This window comes from Heterocephalus glaber, unplaced genomic scaffold, assembly GCF_053883595.1.
Source record: "Heterocephalus glaber isolate CG9 unplaced genomic scaffold, H.glaber_assembly_v1.0 deba00001442, whole genome shotgun sequence".
NCBI classification, from domain to species: Eukaryota; Metazoa; Chordata; class Mammalia; order Rodentia; family Bathyergidae; genus Heterocephalus; species Heterocephalus glaber.
In genome coordinates, this window is record NW_028258296.1 from 29478289 (window position 1) to 29490434 (window position 12146).

Genomic DNA, 12146 nt, shown 5'->3' on the forward strand with positions numbered 1-12146 from the left:
TGAAAAATAAGAACCAAGAGAGAGGCTATGTAAAGGTGCAAATTTCCAATGATGAATGTCATTATGTTGTATACCTAAAATGTACTAATGATTAGAATGAATAATCGGTAATGTAAAATAGGAAGAAAAGGTCCAAAGGGGTAGGGGTAGTGGGAGGGGCAGGGGAAAGGAAAGAAGGGAAAGGAAAAATGCTGAGAAATGGAAAAAATGGAAATAAAGTCTTTGTAAATAGGGAAGGGTGGAGGGCGTGAAGGGAGGGCTAGGAATGGGGAAAAAATAAGAACCAAGATGCATTATATAAAGGTACAATTCCCAATGAGAAATGTAATTGTGTTGTATACCTACAATGTACTAATAAAAGAATTTAATACAAACAAAACAAAACAAAACAATAACAGATAATGAAATTGAAACAGTAATTAAAAACTTAACAACTAAGAAAAACCAAGATCTGGATTCACTGCTGAATTCTACAAAAACTTCACAGAAGATCTAACACCAATAGTCCTCAAACTCTTTAATGAAATTGAAAGGAAAGGAATCCTCCCAAAGTCATTTCTGGAAACTACCATTGCCTCAGTTCCAAAATCAGACAACAACCAACCAAAAAAGAAAACTACCGACCGATATTTTTTAATGAATATAGGCACAAAAATCTTCAATAAGATGCAATGAATCACTAAAAAGATCATGCATCATGACCAAGTAGACTTTATCCCAGGGATGCAAGGATCATGCAAATCAATAACTATAATCCATTTCATAAACAGACGCAAGGATAAAAATCACATGATCATCTTAATAAATGCAAAATTAGCCTTTGATAAAACCCCTATAAAATTAGGAACAAGACAAGAATGTCCATTATTACTATATCTCTTCAATGTAGTAGTCAAACATTAGCAAGAACAATTAGGCAAGAAAAATAGAAAGAATGAGTAGAGGAAATGAAGTCAAATGATCATTATTTCCAGATGTACATAGAAGATCCCAAGAATCTATCAAAAGGTACTTAGAATTAATAACCAAATTCAGTAATGTAGCAGGATACAAAATCAACATAGAAAAATCAATAGCATTCATATACAGTAATAATGAACACACTGAGAAAGAAATTAGGAAAAAATACCATTCACAATAGCACCAAAAAATTAAAATACTTAGATATTAACCTAAGGAAGTGAAAGACCTCTACAATGAAAACTACAGTACTCTGAAAAAGGAAATGGAAGAGGACATCAGAAAAATGAAAAGATATCTCTATTCCTGGAATGGCAGAACCAATATAGTCAAAATGGCTGTACTTCCAAAATCTATACAACGATTTAATGCAATCCCAATCAAAACACCAGCAGCATTCTTAAAATAACTGGAGAACACAATCCTAAAATTCATAGGAAACCCAGAGAGACCCAGAAGAGCAAAAGAAATCCTGGGTAGCAAGAGCAAAGTGAGAGGCATCACAATCCTGGAAATGAAGTAATATTACAAAACTAGTGATTAAAAAAAACGCCCAGCATGGTACTAGCAAAAAAACAGACATGAAGATCAATGGAACAGGATATATTACAAAGCTACTGTGATAAAGACACAGAAATAGACATGAGGATCAGTGGAACAGAAGAGAGGATGCAGGAACCACCCAAAGTGTTTTCAACTATTTGATCTTTGACAAAGGTGTCAAAAACATGCACTGGAGGAATTATAACCTCTTTAATAAATGGTGTTGGAAAAACTGGCTATCTACCTATAAAAGATTGGATCTAGAGCTGTACCTCTCACCATATACAAAACTAAAATCAAAGTAGATCAATGATCTAAATGTTAAAACAGAAACACTTAACCTGCTAAAGATAAAATAGGAAAAACTCTTAAAGTCATAGCCATATGAGAAACCCAGTTGCATAGGAAATAGTACCGAGAACTAACAAATGGGATCATATAAAACAAAAAAGCTTCTGTACAGCAAAAGAACCCACAGAGTGAAGAGACAATCTATAGAATAGGAAAGAAAATTTGCCAGCTAATCCTCAGAGGACTAACATTCAGAATATATAAAGAACTCAAACAAATTAGATCTCTCAAAATTAAAGACCCATGGGCAACTGAAATGAACACACATTTAACAGAAGAAGTACAAATGGCCAATATATACATGAAGAAATGTTCAATATCACTAGTCATTAGATAAATACAAGTTAATTACTACATTAGTAGTAAATTAATTTAAGAATTGACTGTCAAGCATCCCTACATACAAAATCATTGCTGTATCTGGTCTTTGTGATTTTTATAACTTGTAAAAATTATGGTTGCCTAATTAGGCAACCGGCAATTTGCATTGAGAAAACATCTAAGGTACCCCGATCTTGCTGGCTACATTAACAAGTAGGCACTTTTAAAATGTGTAATGCATCATTTGAGGTTTTATGAATTGTCTTTCTGACTGACCCTTGCTTTTCTCCAGTTTCCCCAACCAAAATAGCAATTCATTAAGCTACTACCCATGCACTAATGCTAAGGATAACAAATTCTGCATCACGTGGGTCAGACAGGAGAAGAATGCTGTAATCTGTAAAGCCTTTCTACTTCTGGGAGTAAGGCCAGCAAAAATACAATGCACTATTGTCATTTCTGAATGCCCCTCTGCAAAGCACAGTGTTTCTCAAACTTTTTGTTTAACCAGACCTACATAAAGAAATACATTTCATATCGCCACTCTACTCGATATATACCTACGAAACACTGGAATAAAAATTTCTCAAAACAACTGCTTTACTAAGTGATGCACTCTAAGACTTTTCTATTGTGTTCTCATCTTCTCATTAAAATAAAATAAAGTCGTGATCCCCATCTACCAAACTGATTTCACAGTCCCTTAGAGATTATCACCCTTGTTTTTAAAACTCTCGTGGGTAAAAAAGGCAATAGACTTGTGGTCCTTCTTCCCACACCTGTCTTACCCTCTTCGGGTTCCCGATTGTTTTGTTCCCGTCCAAACGCTTACAGTGCGCCACATTTTGTGCAAATGCTTGTGATGGGACTTCTCCCCCTCCTCTCGGGCTTCTCTAAGAGGGTGGTAACGACCTGCTACCGGTAGGGAGATGGATGGAGGAGAGGTAGGCCTACCGAGTCCAGTCCTCGGCACGAGCTAGGCTCACTCCTCCAGTTCTTGCGCAAGCCAGGGAGCGTGCTTGGGTGTGCGCGCGAGCGAGAAGGGGCGAACAGCGATGAGGCGGAGGCCCCAGTCCGACCCCTCTCAGAGGCGAGGGGTCGTTTCCGCGCAGAGCTCCCCGGCGCCCGGGCGGGGGTCCGCGCGTGCGCAGGGTGTGCCCCGGGACCGTTCCCGCCTCTCCAGGCCTGCGCGCGCTCCCGCCGAGCCAAAGTCTGTGGCGGACCTGGCGCGCGTGAGGGGGGCGCGCCGGGGCGCGCATCAGGGGCGGTGCTGCGCGGCCGGCCCCGCCCACCCTCCGCGCCTTGCTCTCCTCCCAGTCTCCCCCGCGCTTCCTGCACTTAGGGAGTCGCCGCCGCCGCCGTCGCCGCCGCCGCCACCCCAACCGGCGCCTTGTCGTCTCCGCCAGCTTGCACTCAGTGGTGGTGCCATGGCGGCCTTCAGCAAGTACTTGACGGCGCGGAACTCGTCGGTGGCGGGGGCCGCGCTCCTGCTGGTCTGCCTGCTGCACAGGCGGCGCCGCGCTCTCGGCCTGCACGGGTAAGGCTCGTGGCCCGCCACTTGCCCGGCCCGCGCGGGCGCTCCCTCCCCGCAGCGCCCGACCCACGAGTCCTGGTGCCCGCCGGGGTCAATGTCAGGTTGTCCGGGTGTCCCGCGTCCCAGCCAGCCTGACGGGCCACGTATTCCATCGCCGGCTGCGCGAGTTACAGTATCTCCTGTGCCCGCGAGCAAAACGGGGATCCAGCTCTGAGGCTCCTGCTCCTTCTCTTTGGCGGGAGGAGGGGAAGCGGTGTCCTCCCACCCCTCGTAATCCCTTCCTTTCTGGTCCAACTTTCTGGCTGTGTTCTAGTTTTGCCATCTCATCTCCATACAGACCGTGGGATTTGTTGTGTGGACGTGGGTGTGTGATTTCAGGATGGGAATTGGACTCGCTAGGTTGGTCGGACGTTGTTGTCTAAGTCCCTTGAACGAGATTTGGCTCTATTCCCGAGTAGTCGCTGTTGGAAGTCGCCAGGGTGGTCCCTGTGAAGTTTCCGGGGTCCATTTGACACGATTTCCTTCAAAAGTAGTCCCTCTTTGGAATTGGCCAGTGAACGACAACCTGACATTTCATCTGGAAAAGCTGAATTAGTTTCGTGGTATTTGGAGAACAAAGTTCTCTCCCTTGGCTCTAGGTGAAGGGTGAAAAATGCGTTGTAGGTGAGGATCAAGATCCTTTTTAATGACACTTCACTGCTTCCGCCTCGAGAGGACTGTTAACGTTTACATTTAACTTTTAGGAGGTTGTGAGATTGGAGGAGGAAGGAAGAGAGAGTTGAGTTAGGGTTGTGGGTTTACAGACATTTTTCCCCCCTGGCTCAAGCTTGCCTTCAGCAAGCGAATGAGAAAGGTTTCTTATTCTTATCATTGGATATTTCATATTAAATCTTACAGTACTGCTTTCGCGCATTTTATTTCATTCATCCCGATAGGTACGTGCTGCTGTTTCCTGTTTTTGATTTTCCTAAAATATCTAATTAGTAATAGAATTTGGATTAAAAAACTGAAAGGTTGGGCCGGGGATTTAGCTTAGTGGTTTCGCCGCCTGTTGTGCAAGTGCAAGGACATGAGTTCAATCCCCGGTACCAAAAAAAAAAAAGAAAAAAAAGAAAAGAAAAAAAAACCCTGAAAGGTCCCACAAAGTACTTTCTAGTCCTTCTCTTGTCAACTTCATATTACTAATGTTTGAAGTGATGGCCTTTTCCTTCCTAAATCAGCTTATCACAGATGAAAATGATGTGAATCACAGTCTAGACATTACAGTATGTATTCACTTCTATTCAGTGTATTTTATAAAAGGATTTGTTCTGGAAAATATAAAGCCAGTTTTTCTGTTGGATTGTATGCATTCTGGGTTCCTAGTTACAAATGAAAGTTATCTGTTATCTGGGAATATGCTGTTAAAAAATATTAAATGCTTTAATTTGAATTACAGTTTTTTGTTTTTTTGTTTTTGGGGTTTTTTTTTTGTACCGATGATGAATTACAGTTTTTGCAGGAAATTATTTCAGTACACAGAACATTTTAACATGGGGAAGGAGACTCGAGGACAGCTAACACCTCTGGCTTGTTTTGATTTTTTAAAGAGTACCTTTCTTTACTGGAGTATTACATACGTATAGAAAAGTATACACATCGAAAATGTAGAGCTTGAAGAGTTTTCACAAGTAGAGTATACCAGTAAAATTAGCATTTAGATAAAAAAACATCAGCACCCCAGAAACTCCTCATGCCCCCTTGTTGTCCCAAGCCAAGGCAACTATACACTGGTTTATGTGACCATAGATTTCTTGAATAAGGGGAATTTTAAACATAATATAATAATGGGGAAAGTAGTAATAGCAGTAAAATAGTATAATAGCATTTGTCTTGTTAAATAATTGTAGCTACTCATTCACACCTTGTAAAATTCCCTAAAAATCTCTTTTTGAGTATATTTGTGAACTTTTGAGGGGATTGAATTATGCAGCAGGTAATTTACTGAACAAAAGATTGTTGCTAATCTTTTGCGTTGGGATGAGTAGGAAAAAATCTTCATTTTACACATTAAATATTTTGTGGGAAAAGAATGCAGATTATGATATGTGAGTTATAAGTTACTAAGATAAAATGATGGAATTATTTTGAATGGTATTACAAATGGTACTGAGTCTGTCATTTTAGTTATATACTTCCAGAGTCTTATGCCTGTCTTTCAGTTACTACTTTTGCTATCAATATGAAGATAAGAAAATTCTAACTTTATGTTTTACTGGCTTTTTGGATATCTTTGTTAGTTGGACTAATTAATATTAATGTGTGGTGCTTAATTAAGGAACATGTGATTACTAGGCCTTTTTTTGTTCATGTTGTCATCAGTAGGTTTGTCTTAGACTATATATTAAAATACTTAAATATTAAAGTATATATTCTCTTGGAATCAGGTGGGTCATAGGACTAGTAAAATCACTTGAATAGTTACAATGTAACATTCTAAACTTTAGGAGACTGAATAATGTTCTGGATTATTTTAAATTTTGTCAATATAATTTTTTCAACCATGTAAATCTTATACGCAAATAGCGTTTTATTACAGAAACTTTTACACATATACAAAGTAAATGGAATAATAATCCCCTGTTCATGTTACTGAAGTAAAATGCTTGTTTCATCTATATCTACTTTACCCTTTCCAAGTTTTTAGATAAAATTTATGTACAGCTAAATATATAAATCTTAGAGATATGTTTGTCTATATATTTAAACAAGTGGGTAAATTTGTGTAATGTATCCCTGTCACAAATTAGAGCATTTTCATTTTCCCAGAAAGTTCCTTTATACTCATTCCTAAGGATTTCGCATCACTATAGTGCTTTTTATAGAGCCATTTATTCAGTTCAAAGGAAATGCCTGCTTCACAGTGTTTTATATTGGTATGCTAGGTGCTATTGTGTACATTTATTACCTACATTTTTATAATGTAAGACATCTTTTCTCAGCTTTTTTCAGGGAGAAGAAACTTAAATACAAAGAATTAAAAAATGTAAGATGATGACAGGTCAGATGAATGTCTTCAGGAGGAATTAGGGAAGGCTTTACGTAAGATAAAAGAATGGGAATGGGTAACAAAGTCAATTGAATATTATAGCAGCCTTTATCAGAATTTTGTTGCACTTACAATGAGCAGAAACTTCTTGTGCCCTTTTAATCCATCTTCCATTGTTACCAGAACTCTTTTTAAAAAACATAAATATATTCTTTCATTAAAATATTTCAGGCACTCTAAATTTATAAAAATGAGTTCATGATTTGGTGCTTGCCTCCTCTTATACTCATCCAACCATAAAAAACTAATTTGTAGTCTCTGAGATAACAGGCTCTGCCCAGCCTTTACAGTTTGATTGATATCAGTGTCATCCCCACCAGTTCACCCACTCTGACCGTTTTCTTCAAGATTCAGTTCAGGCAACACTTTCTTTTAGATCTTTTCCCCGTTTCCAAACTAATATAGCTGTGCTGTGCTTTCAGCTACTCCAGCAGTTACCACACTCTGCTATACTTGTTTCTATACTTGGCTTTTGCCTACATCAGACCATGGAGTTTCATGAGGGCATAGGCTGAGTGATTTTTAAGTCCCAGGTTTGGATTTGTCACAGAATAGACAGTGAATGCAGAGTGGATAAATGACGTGAGGATGAATGATGTATGTGTAGAACTTTTAAGGTTGATTGAAAGGCATTGGAGATGTGGGGTTATATAGACATGACCTGGGTAGTGGGAAATTAGTGGGCCACTTTTATTTATTTATTTTTTGGGTACTGGGGATCGAATAGTGGGCCACTTTTAGAAGGCAGAGAGAGTGGCCAGTCTGCATTGTTACAGTATTTTATTAGCTTAAACACATAAACAAAACAGAACAAAGCAGTTTCTTTCCTTTCACATCAGTGCTTGTGAAATAAAGTTCAGATTTCTCATCATGGATTTCAGAGCCTTCAATCTCGTCTCATCTTACCTGACTGATCTTAATGTGTTATTGCCTGCCAATGGGCATTCTCTGTTCCAAATAGGCAAATTTCTGCACTGTTCTTTGAATAGACTACCCACATTCCTGACTTTGGAGCTGTACTCATACTATTAACCATATTTATAATTTCTTTCTTTGTATCCTCTGTTCTTCAACTCTTAGCATTGTTGAAGGGCTAATGCAGGCTGACCCCTACCATGAGATATTGAGCTATTCTAGCTGGCCTAAGTCATGATCAGCCCTGTTTTTAACTTTCTGAAGCAAACATTAAATGCCTTTCCTTGATGTACACATTGCTGGACCAGGTATAATTTAGATGGATGTGCTGAAATATACCTTTATCCTTCATCCTTTTTTTTTTGTTTTGGTACCAGGGATCGAACTCTGGACCTTGCACTTGCAAGGCAGGCAGCAGAACCACTGAGCTAAATCCCTGGCCTATCCTTCATCCTTTTTAAAGCCCCAATCCTTAAATGTTGGGACATAGTTTTGTTCCCTATATATTTCTGGGGAGTTTTAGAGAGCTCGTGTTTCTCAGTCACACCTTATTTCACATCTTCACTTTGCTTCTGCTCTGTTTTAAATCCCACTTACATCTTGTCATTTGAGCCAGTCTTTTTGATACTTGCCTTCATTTCTCTAAAGCATAAGTCATATGCTTGCAGCTATTTGTAATAGAGTTCTTTTGAAAATGTGGGAATAGTGGCAAGGATTATATCTCAATACAGCAAATGTCTTAAAATTCTTTTCCTCAAGAAATTCCTTGGAACCTGGGCATGGTGGCACACATCTGTAATCTCAGCACTTTGGAGACTGAAGCAGGAGGATCACCTTGAGTTCAGGGCCACCCTGAGCTACATAGTCCAAGGCCAGCCTGAACTACATAATGAGACCTTGTCTCAAAAAATAAAACAAACAAACAAATTCCTTGGAGATTTCCCCATTGGAAATTTCTTGGGTATTTTTATTCCTGAATGTCAGCCCTGTGGCCTGTAATCAGGTCTTTTCTTTATCATTTAGATGTCCTCATCTCTGTAGATTCTACTCTTTGCACTTTTCCCCCACTAACCCCTCTACAACTTTCCTGCAAACTTCAGATTCACCTTTCTTTCCTTAAATCTGCCCCTTTGAAATCAAATTTTATAAGGACCTAGCTTCACTTTTCTCAGTTTCACAGGTCCGCTGAGAGTTTGCAAACTATAAGCAAGGGCTTGCTTGTGAGGGGCTGGAGCTGAATGAGACCCTGCATTAGTAAATAAATGGGCTGGCCCTGTTTGAATCTCAAGGATAAAAAGAGATGTGTAAGCAACAATGGGTGAAAAAGCACTGGTGGATTTACCAGCAAAAGCAGCTATGTACTGAATCTAGCTGAGGCACAATAGGCCCAGATTAGTGTTCTGAGAACTGTGTAGTTGTCTGGGGGAAACTGAGTGCAGGTGGTTTAATTATTCTCAGTTTTTAGCATACTGTTAGTCAACTTTTGTCACTGTGATAGAATACCTCAGAATAACAACTTAAAGGAAGAAAAACTTATTTTGGCTCATAGTTTCAGAGACTGCAGCCCATGGTTAGCATGCTCCATTGCTTTTAGGCCTGTGGCAAGGCAGAAACATGATGGAAAGACATGGCCAAGGAAAGGCTGATCACTTTCTAGTGGTCAGGAAGCAGAGAGAGGAATCTAAAGATCCAGAATGGCTCAGGGATCAGATAAAATCTGGAAGGTCATGGCCATGATTCACTCTGTTTGATGAGGACCTAGCTCTTGTTTCTATCACCTCCCAATAATGCCCTCAAATTATTATCTCATCAGTAGATTAACCCACTTGATAAAGTTAGAGTCCACATAATTCAGTCACTTTCCCAAAAGCCCATCAGATGGCAACCAAGCTTTAGCTCATGAGTTTTGAGGGACATTTGAAATCCAAACCATAACAGTACATTAGCATCCTTAGGTAGGCATTTTTTTTCTTTTGGTCTTTTGAGATAGGGTCTTGCTTTGTAGTTCAGGATGACCCTGAACTCACTATGTAGCCTGGGATGTCCTTGAACTCACAGCGATCCTTCTGATCCTCCTGCCTCAGCTTCCTGAATGCTAGGACTACAGGCATGTGCCCATCATGCCCAGCTTAGGTAGGCATTCTGTTCTAGGACTCTTGCATTTCCTCTTCCCCCTTCCTAGAATGCCCTTTCCCCAGATATCACATTGATTACTCCCCTACTTCTTTCAAACTTTATCAGATATCTTAATGAGTTTTACTGCCACTTAATTTACAACAGCATCCTTTCCCTTCCTTTTCCTTCCTTCCTTTATACACATGCTCTGCTCACCTTCCTAACTTTACAAATGTACTATGTATTTATCTTGTTTATTGTATGTTTCTGCTGCTAGGATATAAGCTCCACAAAAGCAGAAGCTCTTGTCTGTTTTGTTCATTGTTATAGCTATAGTGACTAAAGCTGTGACTGGAACATAGGCACCCAGAAAATGCATGTTGAATGACTCTACTTCTGAGATTCTCATTTCTTAGGGCTGCCATTGTTTTAAATAACAAATTTTTTCTTGCTACAAATGTAAATGTTGTCTCCTTAGTATATTATGAGCTCTTTGGGAGCTTTGGGCCCATATGGTTCCTGTTTGCTAAGGTAAAGCAAGTCTCAGAAACTTAGAAAACACTACTTTTGTTCAATATAGTACTCAAAACAGTAGCAAGAACAATTAGGCAAAAATAAATAATTATGTATAGGATATGTATAGGAAAAGAACAAGACAGTTTGTCATTATTTACAGATGACAAGATTCTGTACTTAGACGCCCCCTCAATCCATCAAAAGACTCTTAAAAACCAAATTTGGTAATGTAACAGGATACAAAATCAACACAAAAATCAATAGTGTTCTTGTATGCTAATAATGAACCCACTGAGAAAAAAATGAAAAAATACTGTAAACAATAGCACCAAGAAAAATTAAATATGGTGGTATATATACTGTGGTCATGTTTGTCACCCGATGTCAAGTTCGAGAATGGAAGCAAAATTTTGCTGAACGTTTCTGCAAACTGAGTTGTTTGTGAACAGAAATGTACGTGAACCGAGATATTCCTGTACTTAGGAGTTAACTAAGGAAGTGAAAGACAGCCACAACGAAAACTATAGTACTCTGAAAAAAGAAATCAAAGAGGACATCAGAAAATAGATATCCCCTGTTCCTGGATAGGCAGAACTATAATAGTCAAAATGGCCATACTTCTAAAATTTATGTACAAATTTAATGCATCCCAATTAAAATCTCAACATCATTCTTCACAGAACTGGAGAAGACAATCTTAAAATTCATAGGAAACCAGAAAAGACCCAGAAGAGCAAAAGAAATTCCGGGTAACAAGAGCAAAGTAGGAGGCATCACCATCTTGGACCTGAAGTTATATTACAAAGCTATTGTGATAAAGACACAGAAACAGACATGAGGATCAGTGGAACAGAACAGAGGATGCAGTAACCACCCCCAGGGCATTTAACTACTTGGTCTTTGATAAAGGTACCAAAAACACACACTGGAGGATAGATAGCCTCTTTAACAAATGGTGCTGGGAAAATTGGTCATTCACATGTAGAAGATTGAGTCTAGACCAATATCTCTCACTATGCACTGAACTAAAATAAAAATGGATCAAAGAATGAAATGTTAAAAAAAGCAAAGCTTAACCTGCTGGAAGATAAAATAGGTAAAGCTCTTGAAGTCATAGGCTGAGGTAAGGACTTTTTGAACAGAACCCTGTTTACACAGTAAATAGTACCAAGAACCAACAAATGGGATCATATAAAATTAAAAAGCTTCTGGACAGCAGAAGAAACAACCAACAGAATGGGAAAAAAATTTTGCCAGCTATTCTTCAAACAGGACAAATATCTAGAATGCCTAAAGAACTCAAGAAAGTTCGACCCCCCCCAAAAAAATAAAAGACCAACTCATAAAATGAGCAACTGAAATGAATAAACACTTCTCAGAAGTACAGATGGCCAGTAAATGAAGAAATGGTCAATATTGCTGGTCATTAGAGAAACACAAGTTAAAATAACATTGAGATTCCATCTTACCCCAGAATGAAGGCCATCATCGAGAAGTCAAATAACAAATGCTAGAGAGGCTGTGGGGGAAAAGGAACACTTCTACAATGTTGGTGGGAATGTAAACTAGTATTACAACCACTATGGAAATCAGTGTGGAGATGCCTCAAACGTCTAAAAATGCATTTGACCTAGCTATTCCTTTCTAGATCTTCCCAAAAGAGTTAAAGACATCATATTACATGATACGTGATACATCCATACCTGTGTTTATAGCAGCATAATTCATAATAGCTAAATCTTGGAAGCTGTTTGCATGTCCATCAAAAGAGGAATGGATAAAGAATATGTGCTATTTGCACGC

The 12146-nt window shown here is 39.1% G+C and overlaps 2 protein-coding genes across 5 annotated transcripts in view; one reads left to right on the forward strand and one right to left on the reverse strand.

Moving 5' to 3' along the window:
• The window catches only part of LOC147827672 (uncharacterized), a 121565-nt gene extending 118093 nt beyond the window's left edge, over positions 1 to 3472 (reverse strand). For 2 of the 3 annotated variants that reach the window (XM_087213161.1, XM_087213160.1), the window contains exon 1: positions 3130 to 3472. In XM_087213161.1, coding sequence (XP_087069287.1) covers positions 3130 to 3434 — 305 coding nt within the window. In that variant the 5' untranslated portion in view covers positions 3435 to 3472. Of the gene's footprint in view, positions 1 to 2963 lie in introns of all 3 variants that reach the window. The other variant, XR_015451994.1, reaches the window with a different exon arrangement.
• A 22-nt stretch (positions 3473 to 3494) lies between these two features.
• Positions 3495 to 12146, forward strand: part of Abcd3 (ATP binding cassette subfamily D member 3) — an 82348-nt gene continuing 73696 nt past the window's right edge. The window contains exon 1 of one of the 2 annotated variants that reach the window (XM_087213159.1): positions 3495 to 3712. In XM_087213159.1, coding sequence (XP_087069285.1) covers positions 3603 to 3712 — 110 coding nt within the window. In that variant the 5' untranslated portion in view covers positions 3495 to 3602. The remainder of the gene's footprint in view (positions 3713 to 12146) is intronic. The other variant, XM_004841235.4, reaches the window with a different exon arrangement.